Source organism: Acipenser ruthenus, chromosome 26 (assembly GCF_902713425.1).
Source record: "Acipenser ruthenus chromosome 26, fAciRut3.2 maternal haplotype, whole genome shotgun sequence".
Taxonomy (NCBI): Eukaryota; Metazoa; Chordata; class Actinopteri; order Acipenseriformes; family Acipenseridae; genus Acipenser; species Acipenser ruthenus.
This window is the reverse complement of record NC_081214.1, coordinates 15,947,678-15,960,843: the sequence shown is the minus strand read 5'-3', so window position 1 is coordinate 15,960,843 and position 13,166 is coordinate 15,947,678. Positions and strand designations below refer to the sequence as shown.

General features: G+C 38.6%; 1 protein-coding gene across 4 annotated transcripts in view; it reads right to left on the bottom strand.

The window, feature by feature from the left end:
- The window catches only part of LOC117430693 (angiomotin-like), a 49,461-nt gene that overhangs the window by 24,014 nt on the left and 12,281 nt on the right, over positions 1 to 13,166 (bottom strand). For 2 of the 4 annotated variants that reach the window (XM_059001137.1, XM_059001139.1), the window contains exons 2-3: positions 699 to 854; positions 83 to 143 (exon numbers count right to left, since the gene is read on the bottom strand). In XM_059001137.1, coding sequence (XP_058857120.1) covers positions 83 to 143 — 61 coding nt within the window. In that variant the 5' untranslated portion in view covers positions 699 to 854. Of the gene's footprint in view, positions 1 to 82; positions 144 to 698; positions 855 to 4,133; positions 4,208 to 13,166 lie in introns of those variants that run through there. The other 2 variants (XM_059001138.1, XM_059001136.1) reach the window with 2 other exon arrangements.

The following is a 13,166-nucleotide window of genomic DNA, read 5'->3' as shown; positions in this document are numbered from 1 at the left end:
ACTCTAGGGTGAACATATATGTACATGGCGAGCAGCCTTACGGCAAATGCTGTATCAACAAATAATGAATGGGAAATATTACATCTATTGTGTTCTGTAATTCTTCTCATTCTGAAGGAGGAGGAAGTGCTTGTCCGAAACATCTGTGGTGAATAAATATTAATGTCACAAATCATGTGCTGGTTTCATTACAGCAGCTTATATTTCATTGCCTATGTCTGTCTCCTATCAACCTCAACTGACCCTTTCCTGTTTACATCTCACTCCCCTCACAAAAAACAATAACACTGGACCGTAGAATATACATCTATATAATGTCATGTGCAAATGTATTAGAACACCCCATTGCTTCTGTAGTTCTGATGTGTTGTGCATATGAACCACAGGAACTGAAAATCTTGGACAATTGTGATGTTACAGCAACTACCTTCCAAAACCAGGCTGGCGAGATTAAGTCAGGCAAACAAAATAATAATAATTCTGTGAGTGTTCAGTTCAGTGCCAAAAAAATAAATAAAAATAATAATATTTTTCATGAGAATTTACTTTTCAAAATTCTTATGTTATATTGTTATTTAAAAACACTGTATCACATAGCATTACAGTAGACTTTTCTTCCAACCCTTTCCCGTGTTTACCTGCCTTTAAACCTTGCTTCCTGCTTGCCTGTGCCTCACTGCCTCCCACCTGTCACCTACCTGCCTCTGCCCAGGTGCGCTCAGCCTCTTCCTCGGTTATAATGGAGAGCTCATGCCGGAGATACCCAGACTCCTCACAGTCCTGCTGCCTCAGAGCCTCCTCGACCCGCTCCACAATGCACAGCCGCTCTGCGATATCCTTCACACCCAGGGACTCTGCAACAGGAAGCCACACATACAGGCTAGAACAATGGAGTTTTCCTAGGGGGTGGGGTGTCGTGCCAGCCCTCAGTGCTGGGGTTAACACAAGGATGGGCTGAACTAAAAGCTTGGTTAGGAAGAGGTAATGTCGCCACAGTACAACTTCAGACGCCGGGAGTAAAAAGATAATGAGGGAAATACCAGTAAGTTTCTTCCCGTTCCTCCCAAAGAATTTTCATTTTGCAGCTGTGTTCCTGGAATGGCATCTGACAGGAAAACAGAGTAAGAGCTACACTATTCACAATGAATTGCAAAGAGTGATCATTTAGTATTTGCAGCATTAAATACAGTGAGGTCACGCAACGGTATCGTAAATGAAGGGGTTGGAAGGAAAGCTGCTCAGGAACATTATCAGATAAAGAGCAGCAGGTATGGACCGCCTCAAGCTAACAACAGCGTATGGTAACTTTGTAACCAGAGTGTGGGAAACTTTAAAACGTGACATTTGACAAAAATCCAAATAGCAACGAAACAGAACAAAAAAAATAGTTCACGCAACTACCTGCCAAAATGAAAACTGGATCCGCTCTGGGGAAGAACGCTGTCAACTCGTGTATTGTTTTATTCAGAAAGGAAACAGTTATAAGTGTCTGTGAAAATAATCCACATTAGATCATTTGAACACACATTCAGCCCACTGTAAGGTGTTTATCCTAAATGTCATTGATTGTCCACCTCTTTTAGCAATTAAACTATGTTAGTATGAAAAACTGAATCCACTTTGAAATAGGAGATCAAGCAATCCACTGCTATGGATTCGGTGGCTGTGTTCTCTTTGACAAATTCAGTTTTCAGCTTGTTTTAGATTTTAGCTAGTTTCAATATGCCTCTTTAATATCTAACTTAGATGCTACTCTGTACTATGTACAACACAATACCACAGTGAAAAAACTGCAAGAAAATGATATACATGGCTTTACAATACTCTTTCAAATGGGATTTCTTACATGACAGGCTCTGTGCTTTTTTTTTTTTTTTTTTAAGCTGAATCTGTGTTGCACCTATGATATTATAACTGAGTTTAAAAAATACATGTTAAACAGTTGTGGGTATGAGCAACAAAATACCCCAAGACAGATCTGACACTGCACACTGTACCAGTCTTGAAACCCCATGGGGACTCACACAGCCATTCTGCACTGGTAGCATATAGATACATTTTACTAAAAATGTTTTGCCTATTTTTGAAGAGGGGATGATTACACCATGTAACAATTTTTTTTTTTTGTTGTTCCTGGGTAGTAAGTGTTATTTCCTAATTGCTTATGCCTCAAATGTATAGAAAATGGCTATTATTCCCCACAAACTTTGCTTTTGTGACCAGGACAGTGATATTTTGAAATTTACCTATTTCCAATGAGAAAACGGGCGAATTTGTGTCTTTTCGTTCAAATAAAGTCAGAAAAAAACAACATATGAATCCAAATTAACATACATTTATACTAAAGTAATACAAAAATGACTACAAAAGATTTAGAAGTGAGTAGTTTTTCGAGATTTACGATTATACTGTAAATCACCTTCACGAATCAGCCCCCAAATGTAGTCTCCCATCATGTTCTTGTTATACTGTCCTTGGTAGCGGCGTTCAAAGTCCAGTATATCCTGGTGGAAGCGCTCGCCTTGCTCCTCCGAGTACGCTCCCATGTTCTCCTTTGAATTTATCAAGATGAGCATCAAGGATATGGACTTTGAGGGACATCCTACAGCCCATTGTGCCGTAGTTCTTCACCAGAGTCTCAACCAGCTCCACATAGTTTTCGGCCTTGTGATTGCCCAGGAAGCCCTGAACCACTGCGACAAAGCTGTTCCAAGCCGCTTTCTCTTTACTAGTGAGCTTCTTGGGGAATTCATTGCACTCCAGGATCTTCTTTATCTGTGGTCCGACGAAGACACCAGCTTTGACCTTTGCCTCAGACAGCTTAGGGAAGAAGTCTTGAAGGTACTTGAAGGCTGCCGACTCCTTATCTAGAGCTCTGACAAATTGTTTCATAAGGCCCAATTTGATGTGCAGTGGTGGCATCAGCACCTTCCGGGGGTCCACCAGTGGCTCCCACTTGACGTTGTTCCTCCCCACAGAGAACTCGGTCCGCTGTGGCCAGTCCCGCCTGTGGTAGTGCGCCTTGGTGTCCCTGCTGTCCCAAAGGCAAAGATAGCAGGGAAGCTTGGTAAAACCGCCTTGGAGACCCATCAGGAATGCCACCATTTTGAAGTCTCCTATGACCTTGATGCCATCTCAGAAAAATGCAGATATGTATCCACTTAGGCAGCTGGAACTAAACTGAACTGGTGGGCTTAAGGCCCCTGTATTTATACTACTATTTATATTACTGGAAAGTTCTAGAAAGTCCTAGAAGTTACTCCAAGTTTACTCAGCACTGAATCTATCTGGAATGTTCTGGAAAATAGGTAAATTTCAAAATATCACTGTCCTGGTCACAAAAGCAAAGTTTGTGGGGAATAATAGCCATTTTCTATACTTTTGAGGCATAAGTAATTAGGAAATAACACTTACTACCCAGGAACCAAAAAAATAAAAAAATTTGTTACACGGTGTTATCTATTCATGGTACTGAGATAACAAGTAAGTAGACTGGGTGGGGGAAATGCACAGTAAAGCCATTGGAAAACTGCAACATTTACAGTGGGAAACTTTTATAAGGGAGACTACAAAAAATGATATTTATTTCTAAATGTATCTAGGTACTTTTTCAGAATGTGATACTGTACATTTCTGCATTCATTTGAAAATGTGAAATAGAAAAATGAAAACAATCCATTCTTGTAAAGGTATCTGGTTGATTGATTAAAAGTAATTACAATGGAACACAACTCTGTATTTCATTTTATTACGCTTGTCTTTACCTAATCAATATTACCAGATGCTACTGGAAAACAGAGAATAGCAGTAATTCCTGTTCATTGTTACCAGGTTCAAATAAATCACAAGCGCGACCAGAAAACATGTGTCCATAAGTCTTCAAAAGCATATCCAGTTTACAATGGAGGATTATAAAATCTCAGTCTAAATCTTTTACCAATTATATCCACGTTTTTTTAGTTCAATTTTACCATGTCCAGCATGTTCCCATTGAAAAGTAATAGTAATGCAATACTATAATACGACAGCACTCGCCTGTTCTGAATATTTTGTTTCTTGTAAATGCTCCTTTACTATGAAACTTCTCAATCCTGCGCTCAAATCTATAGCAGAGTGTAGAGATCCTTACTTACATATCTTTTCCCCCGCTATAGAGCAGGTGTCTGCATGAAGAGCCTGTTCCTAAGAAGCTGTTGTGGGTTAACTAGCCAGGTTTAGAAATTCCTTCAGGTGTGGTTTGTGGACAGGTGGGTGGGAAGCCTGCCAGCTTGTCTTCACACCCTCATACCAAAGCAATGAAGTGACTGTTAACAGTGCCAAGGGCGCAGCTTCCCTGTTTATTAAAATACATCACTAGTTAAACAAGAATTCAGAAAGCTGCTTGTGCAGCACAAATCACCATAAACATGGTTTCTTTCCACAAAAATGGTTTCTTTCCACTGCTGTCACCTGCTAAAATGTGATTCATGGACTGTACACAGTTTGTGGCATTCCCTACTTTCACTGTACACAAAAAAAAACTAATTTAAACCCAACTAATTTCCACTTTACTTTACTCTAGGTTCTTACACCTCTAAGTCTTCAGTTTCCCAAAATCCCATTGATTAGACTTCAGTGTGTTTACAGAACCGAAAGGTATTTTAGCAGAAGCGACACACAGGCTTCCTGTCCTCTAGAAACATGCTTTTCCCTGCGTTCCCCTGAGCCAGACAGCAAGACTCTTGCATCTCCTCACAGCAATATATAGTTCAGGAAACAAAATAGAAAGATCTTTGTTCCAAATAGCGTTCTGTTATACCGATAACATGTTACAGGAAATACTTACTGACCTAAACAGTATACATCGTGGAGGTGGACTTAATATTGTATTCTAGTTTTTTAAACCTGAGAGAAAGGGACTCAGCAGGAAACTGGAACAATGTATGAAATGTATGTTTAGTTTTTTCTTTAAAATAAAATGTGTTGGTTGTTATTATTGGGTCCCGACTCAAGTGAACCAAGTCCTGCAAAGTGTTTCTTTCATTTGCGGCTGATGATGGGAAGGGTTGTAGGTGTGTGTTTAATGGAAGATCTGTGGAACTCTCATCTCACCATGGTCCTGAATATCAAAGCTTTTCTGACCGCTGGGGAGGGCTTTTGTGGCCGTGTTTTAACTTTGACTGTTTTTCTTGTTCCGAGCAAAAAAAAAAAAATGGCCAGGAAGGATAAGAACAGTCACAAAACGCCAATTCTGACAGTATGAGGAATGTTATGGAAATGAAGTGGGTACCTGATTAACATACCCGCGTGCAAAAATCAAAAGGGTTGATGTGGTCGGATTGAGTATCATCCGTCTCAAGTGGTTCACCTGTTTCAAAGAGTCCTAATGGAGAGGGAACCTATTTCAAACAGGCTCTCTGCTTAAATAAAAAGGGTCTTCTGTAGGTGGAGTGACTTTTTGACTATAATAGTGGTAATGGTGCCCAGTGTGCTGCTAGGGATTACTGCGATTTTAGAGGATGAAAGGGATAATGAAGCTGCCCCCTCAATATGGAATCGCAGACGAAAGTGTACCCCACCGGTGTATCGTCACAGGGCCACCTGTTTGGTTCTTACAGAACAGCAAGTGCTACAGATATCGAATGGATAAAGCTACGATATTGTGGAGTTAAGCACCCTGAGGGGTCATGCATTTCCAGTATCACTCACAGCCCTGTCATTCTTTGTCACCGGTTGTTTGTATGATATCCTATTATACACTTACGTGTTATTCATTTTCATAAAGTGCAACCGGGTATGGAAGATATTTTATGCCAAAATGAAAAATAAATACTTAAATACAAGAATAAATAAATAAATAAATGTCTGTATTTATTTATGTATTCATTTATTTGTTCATTTATTTTTCATTTTGGCATAAAATATCCGCCACAACCAGGTACATGAAACTATAATTTAATTAACACAGAACATACATTTACAAAATGAGGCTACATTAAAAATGAGCTCTCTAACTTCTCTTTTTTTCTCTCTGTCCTGACATACTTGCTTTATTATTATGTTCTATTAAATGTATCTGCTCTTGTTTCTCCATATCTCCTGAAACACACGTCTGTTTTGTTTTTCTCCGCCTTTACTACCTTTCAACCCCACCTGTCCATTGATTGAAACCCTGAAATGATGTAAAAACTGTCATTTGCGTCATTAACATAGGTTTCTCATTTAAATACTGAATAATTATCCCGCCACATTTATGTAAATTGCACCCATTTCACCTGTCGGAAAACAGCAGTAAAGTGTTTCATTTTATGACGGACACAACGTTCAAAACAGACGGAGACAGCGAGTTTCAGACAGTCGGAAGACACTTTTGATATTCAGGGCCAATAGGTCTGAAATTTGTAAAAATACACATTTTGATGATCTTTGATCAAATGTTTCTCCACTTGGGGAATGTAATAATGTTAATATAATTTTAAAGCTTGTTAAAAATAATGAATGTACATGACTCATTGACATACAGGGAGACATCCAGCTAAACTGGAATGACCCAATTAATAAAATATGTTTCTTTTATTGAAGGCTTCATGATGATTAAAAAACGATAAAGAAAGTCTTTAGTTACTCCACGAATGAGCTGTGTAACACCCAAAACAGTCGAGTGAGTTGTTTATCCTCGAGGAAAAGAATGTTCTGGAGTGTTCTGTTTTTATAACAAGTATCATGTTTGGAAAGAAAGTATGATCAAATCTATAGTTAACCATTCAGATAATTACATTCCTTAGATCAAGCTGTAGCTGTAATTTGGAAAAGTGCGATTCACCCGAAAATGAGATCCGGGAAGAAAAATACTCACTCGGGACCACCGAATATGAAAAAACGTCATTTGACAGTAGATATCTCAACGCTTGCTGTACAATACTATAATACTGTGCCTATAACTCTGTTATAGTGTCAGCACTGCATGTTTTTAAAGTTAAAAAAACCTGACACAATTACACAGTTATATAAACCATGTTATGAAATGTTTACAGTAAGCCCACATCATTCTTCACATGCTTTCCAATACCCTGTAGTCATCTTCCACAATATTTGTATTTAGTGTAACTAGAAACTACTGTTCTTTGTGTATGATCAAATGTTTTTTTATCTGATATAAATTGGATTTACTTGTAGAAGAGAAATACAGAAGAAGAAATATTGGTGGCATTTTATGATCATGTTACATTTTAAAACACAAAACAGTACAAAACTAGTCTGAGTTTCTTGATTCCCTCCCCACACTATTTTATTTTCACTTTGCTGGTAGTTTCGCTAGTTGTTTGTCACACCTGCTTCAACTCTACACTGCACTTGGGCCCCAAGCAACAACCGCCACCTTAGTGCCACACCACACAACTGAGCACATTCCAAACAGTGCCACACATTGCAGACGTCAAGGTACATCGTGGTGAGGAAGTCACCTGATCTCTTTGTGTTGCTGTAGATGATTGAATTCAAAACAGAATAAAACGAGAGAAGCTGTGTGTCCCTGTGAAAATGCTGCTTTAATTCATTCACTCTCGATGAAGGAACCCTCCTAGCAATGCAGTAACACAACCAGGATTCATCTACAGCATGTGGTGAATTCCCCTTTAACTACACTCAGTACCTTGTAATCCCTGTATAGATCATTGTTTGCCCTTAATAGGCAAATGATCCAGAGACCCACAAATGCATTGTGGCTCTTATAGGTTGGGGTATTTATTCTTCATGTTACTTCAAAAGCTGGTTGAACTGCAATGGTGATTGACAAGACAGATCTGACATTGCACACTATATCAGTCTTGAAACCCCGTGGGGACTCACACAGCCGTTCTGCACTGGTAGCATACACATCCCATTTATTAATCATTTTTACAATTTTGAGTGAACGAGTATCTATTCATGGATGCCAAGATATTGAGTAAACAATGGGTCTAAGTGTGGTTAAAGGGTAAACAATGTCCTACCCCAATCATTTACCGTTTGGGTACCGCTGCAGTTTTTCGAAGAAACTACTGTATGTTGACGACTTACACACATGTTCACAATGTTTTAAAGTCATGTTTCTGCTAAGTATAGTTTAAATTTCATGAACACAAACAAAAGCAGTGGATAGGAATCTAAATCTATAAGGGTAGTGGGACGGTCTTCTGCTCGCTTGTTTGACATTATGAAAGTCTGGATACAACCGTTTGGTCCCCAAGTTTTGACCACCAATGTTCAAGAACTCAAGCTGTTGCATATGCGGTTAGAGAGAGAGAGAGAGAGAGAGAGAGAGAGAGAGAGAGAGAGAGAGAGAGAGAGAGAGAGAGAGAGAGAGAGATGCATGTGAGAACTGAGCAACAGGAAATACAACATTCCTGCTCCAGGAAAAAGTGACAATCATCCAGAACTTAAAACACTAATTCTAAATTAAAACAAGGAGAAAGCAAAGCAAACTTGTATGCTACTGCCTTCACCAGTGCCCCATGATCAAAATCTTCACACGTACAAATTCAGGCGTGTAATACAGCTTGGAAATACAGAAGGCGGCACAGCTGCCTCCATTTTCTTATGTATGTTTCTAAGTGTTCGGTGGCTGCCTCTAATCAAGTTGAGTGTGTATTTCATTCTCACACACTCTTTGCTTGTCAGGCCCATGAGCGAAGCAAGTCGGATCTGTAATACAGCAAGTACAAAGAGTTCAAAAGAAAACTCTCAGCTTGATTACACTTACAAACACATTACAAGTTATTAAATCTCAATAACAAAAACCCTGATATTAATGCACTTAATCTGTTTATATAGATCCTGTTGTGGATTAAACGTCATTCTGAGTGTGAGCTCTGAACTCTCAATATAGTGTACTGTAGTTGCTGCTAATAGATTCCAATGGAGATGTGACATTATTATTATAGGTAATGAAGTAGTCTCTTGACATGACTTGCCCATCAATATGTCAAGGTAAAAGTATGCAGTGTAGAGCAATGAACCTTAGCAGGCAGCATCAAGAGAACATGGAAAAGGATTGTAGATGTCTACTTCAGTGAGGGCACCATCTTCGCTGGTCTAAAAGGTGCTCAATGTGTCCATAGAATGATCCAGTATCATAGGACAATAAATGGAATGTCACTGTAATTCACTTTCACTGGAATGCCAAATCACAATGAAAAGCCTGCCGCTGGGTGACAGCACATCTCACTTTTGTTTCATTAAAATCCAGGACGTTAAACAAAATAGCTATACCCAGATATAATAGCTATAACACGTTGTGGGTGCTTGGAGCCAACCATCTCCCTGGCTAGTGTAATAGCCTTGACTCCATCTCGGATTTTATCAAACTGTAAGAATGCTATCTGCTTGCACACTTCATGTGCCCAGTATCTGTTGAATAAATAACATTTTGTTTTTACAATGTATTATTTTTAAATTTTCCAGTAAAACTATTTCAGTAATCGCAGCCTACAAGGCACGGACATGAAAAATATTCAAATAAACATGAGAAAAACCAGAAAAACAATTGGAGCAAACTTTTCCCCTGTAAAAGTACATTTCTTCTGAGAAACCCATGTATGGTGTGATTTCCCACGATTTTACCGCACTATAGTTATTGTTAGTCATGGAACAAAAGATTTCCAGGAAAGAGCGCTTCAGCTGCCCCTGCCCCTTGTGTTTAAGCACAGTCCTGGTGTTTTAGAGGGGTTTCAAGCAAGGTGGCGCCTGGTAACTAAACTAGCTGGCGTGTTTGCCTGCTGTCAGCATTCTGAAGCCCTCCACAGGCATTTTAAGCATTTTCCATCTTCAGGGCTCTGTATTATGTGGTTTCCCCGCTCAATGACGTCCAAACTCCCCCACTCTAATGAAAAGCATGTGCTGCTAAAATGAAACACAACTTCAATCTCTGGCACTAAAATACTTTTTCCCTCCAATTGCAATTTTTATTTATTAATTTTTTCAGCTTTTCCCACTTACGAATTTATTGTGTAATTAACTTATTACAAGACTTGAAATGGGCGCAGCTGCTTATCTTGAAAAGGGATATGATACACACACTTTCATAGAGGCCTCAGCTGGATTTTATACAGCAGGATGCTTTGGCAGCTTGCTCACAAACTTTCTCTCCGATTCCAGGGACTACACCCCCCCTCCCGCAGCACTGACTGCGCAGGGAATTGAAACATATATCACACACACTAAAGCACAGCATACTTTACAGAATAAATGTGTGTGATTAAGCTAGAGTAGACATGGATTCGGATATTTTAACATCTCCAGTTTCACTCTGTATTCTACAGAATAGTTATTTTCCCCTGTGGAGATTTATACAGGAGGCCCTTGTATTGTGTGTATAGCCACATGTGTAGTACATTTGTAACACTTAGATTTTAAATATGTAGTAATAAGTAGGTCAGTAACATACATCTGCCCCCATGGCTGTCTGTATGATGAAATTCATGGCATACAGTGCATCCAGAATACACCACAATAGTATAGAATAAGAATCGGCAAGGATTAGCTTAATGGAAATCGAATAGGGAATTGAAGACCTAGATGTCACTAGGTAAATGCTTGAAATGCAGGTCACTGTATGTTAGCCCATACATTGTACTTTACATTTGTATTAGTTATAGCCTGATAACAGCTTCTCGGATTATGATGAAACTTGGTACAGACATTATTGAGGATCTCTAATTTTGCTAAACTTTTAAAATTAATGCTAAAAGTGTTTTTTTTTTTGTTTTTAGGGGGCTCTTGGGTGACGCATCCAGTAAAGGCACTCCACGTGGAGTGCAGGATGCGCCCTATAGCATGGAGATCGCAGGTTCGGGTCCAGGCTATTCCCCTGCCGAAAATTGCAGATTCCATATTTTTAAAAAAAAAGTATGATAATTTAAACCGTAAATGACAATTTACATAAGTTTTAAATGTAAATCTACTAGTCAACATACAGCCTTAAATTTAACATCCACGAAAAACAACGCAAGCATATCTGTGACATTCAGCATGGCTCATATAAGAGCCACAGTCACTGTAAACACTTAACCCTTATCCACTGCAAGTCTGACAAAGACAGATAAACAACACCAAAAGCACAACACAGCTCACCCAGCGGTCATGGAAAGAAGAATATGTGTTTTATCGGTGGTATGAATACATACTCTCCATAACTAATCAATTTGGAGTTATGGAACAATATTTGCAGTCATTAAATCATCATTTGATCTTATTATGCATAATATAGCCCTTCAGGACACTGAACAAGCAGCCCTACAAAGCCAGAAGGATTTGCCACGTTCATATCTGTTAGAAGCAGCAGTTGCCTACAGAAGGTGTAAAAAGGTTACCTAAATTTTGGATTCCTGAGTCTGGTGTTAATACATTTTAAGTAAAATTCTCATTCCTGGTAAAGGCAGTATTCCACAGACATGGCGCGTATTGCTCTTCCTTTCCAGGTGCACAGGGAAACATTTTTCAGGAGCAGGGCGAAGGACACAACACGGAGATCCAACCAACAAAGACATGTTTCCACTCAATGGCATGACTACAACAGAAAACGGACAACTGGACATCTGACTGGCCAATCCAACCCTTTCAAATTAGGGAAACGTCAACCCTGGTGCCTAGAGGTATAGTTTTTAAAATAAGTTTTACACATTGCCTTCCCCTACTTGGGCGTTGAGTTAATCATTCTATACGCCACTGGGATAAGCCAAAGCTAGTGTTTTAGAGCATTTTACAGCCGGTGAATCACCTGGATTGCAACACATCTATCTGTGACTATTCAAGGATTACACCTAAAATAAACCATCTGATGCAATACAGGTGGATTTGCTGGTGCTGTAAAATGCTCTAAAAAGTCTGCCAGTTGCTTATCCCAGGAGGGTACATGTTGATAAAATAAATCTTTAGTTATCAATATAATTTGTTGTAGCTCCAACTAAGCTGCCTGATTTTTTTTTTTTTTTAATGTCTTCAACGAAAGACACCAGCTGCATCAAAGATCAGAAATATTTCTGCTAAAGATCGCTCTGTCCAGTACAAGAAGGGGACATTTCACATGTCTGTTGTTATTTTTACATGTATTTATGTTTTTATTTTGTTTGATAATTCACTGATGGTGAAAACAGAATGTCTTTAGAAAGTGAACAAACAAAAATGAAATATTCTACAATTTAGCATTTACTGTTTTTCAGGTAAGCAAATAAATATTTAGGCACATTTATTGTAGAATATTTCTATAGCGACATTGATACTTTTTGAATGTGGCAACACTATTTTTTCTGCTTTAATAAATATTTTTAAATTGTGAAATATCTTGTAATACCTATTTTTAGACTGTGAAATAAGCCATTTACAGTCCTTCTTATAAGAAACCATAATGCGTACTCCATAGAACTGTCTTCAGTGTTGCGACGGTAAAACTGGAACTCCTCCAAGTTCATAGATACTGTATGGATAATTTTGTTGTCATATAGTAAGTAGTAAGAGTTCATTACTTACTCTTTCCAGTGAGATGCTCATTACTTTTGTGTGTTAAGGGGAGCTTGTCTCACTCAAACACCAGCCATTCACAAATGATCAGCAAGATGAAGTGCCAAGCAAAACAAGCCACAACTTTATCACAAAGTCACATCCTGTCAAGAACTTCCCTCCCACAAACTAAAACTGGATTCTCATTGTTTACACAGGCCTGGCTTTTCCACGTATTTCGAAAATAAGATGGGAACACAACTACAGTAAAAACCCACCTCACTTGTAATCTTTGGCCAAAACTTCGATTAGAATGAATTTCACATCACAGATGTAAATATTTCTGTTAAACATGTATTAGGTCTTGAAACCCACAGCTAAACAAGCAAAACCAGGTTTGAAATGGAAAATCTGTACTCACTCCAAACACAATTCATTCCAAGAAATCTGAAAGATCAACTCAAACTGGAAGGCTGCTAAGGATGCCAACTTAAAACTAACACCCCTCCCCTTTCATTTCCTCTCCCTACAGTTGTGTGTGTGTATATTACATTATATATATATATATATATATATATATATATATATATATATATATATATATATATATATATATATAACAGAATGCCCCCCTTGATCACCCCAGAGCCATGCTCAAAGACAATTAGCTGTTATTTCCCAACTGAACCGGGTAGCAACTGTTTACAGCCATT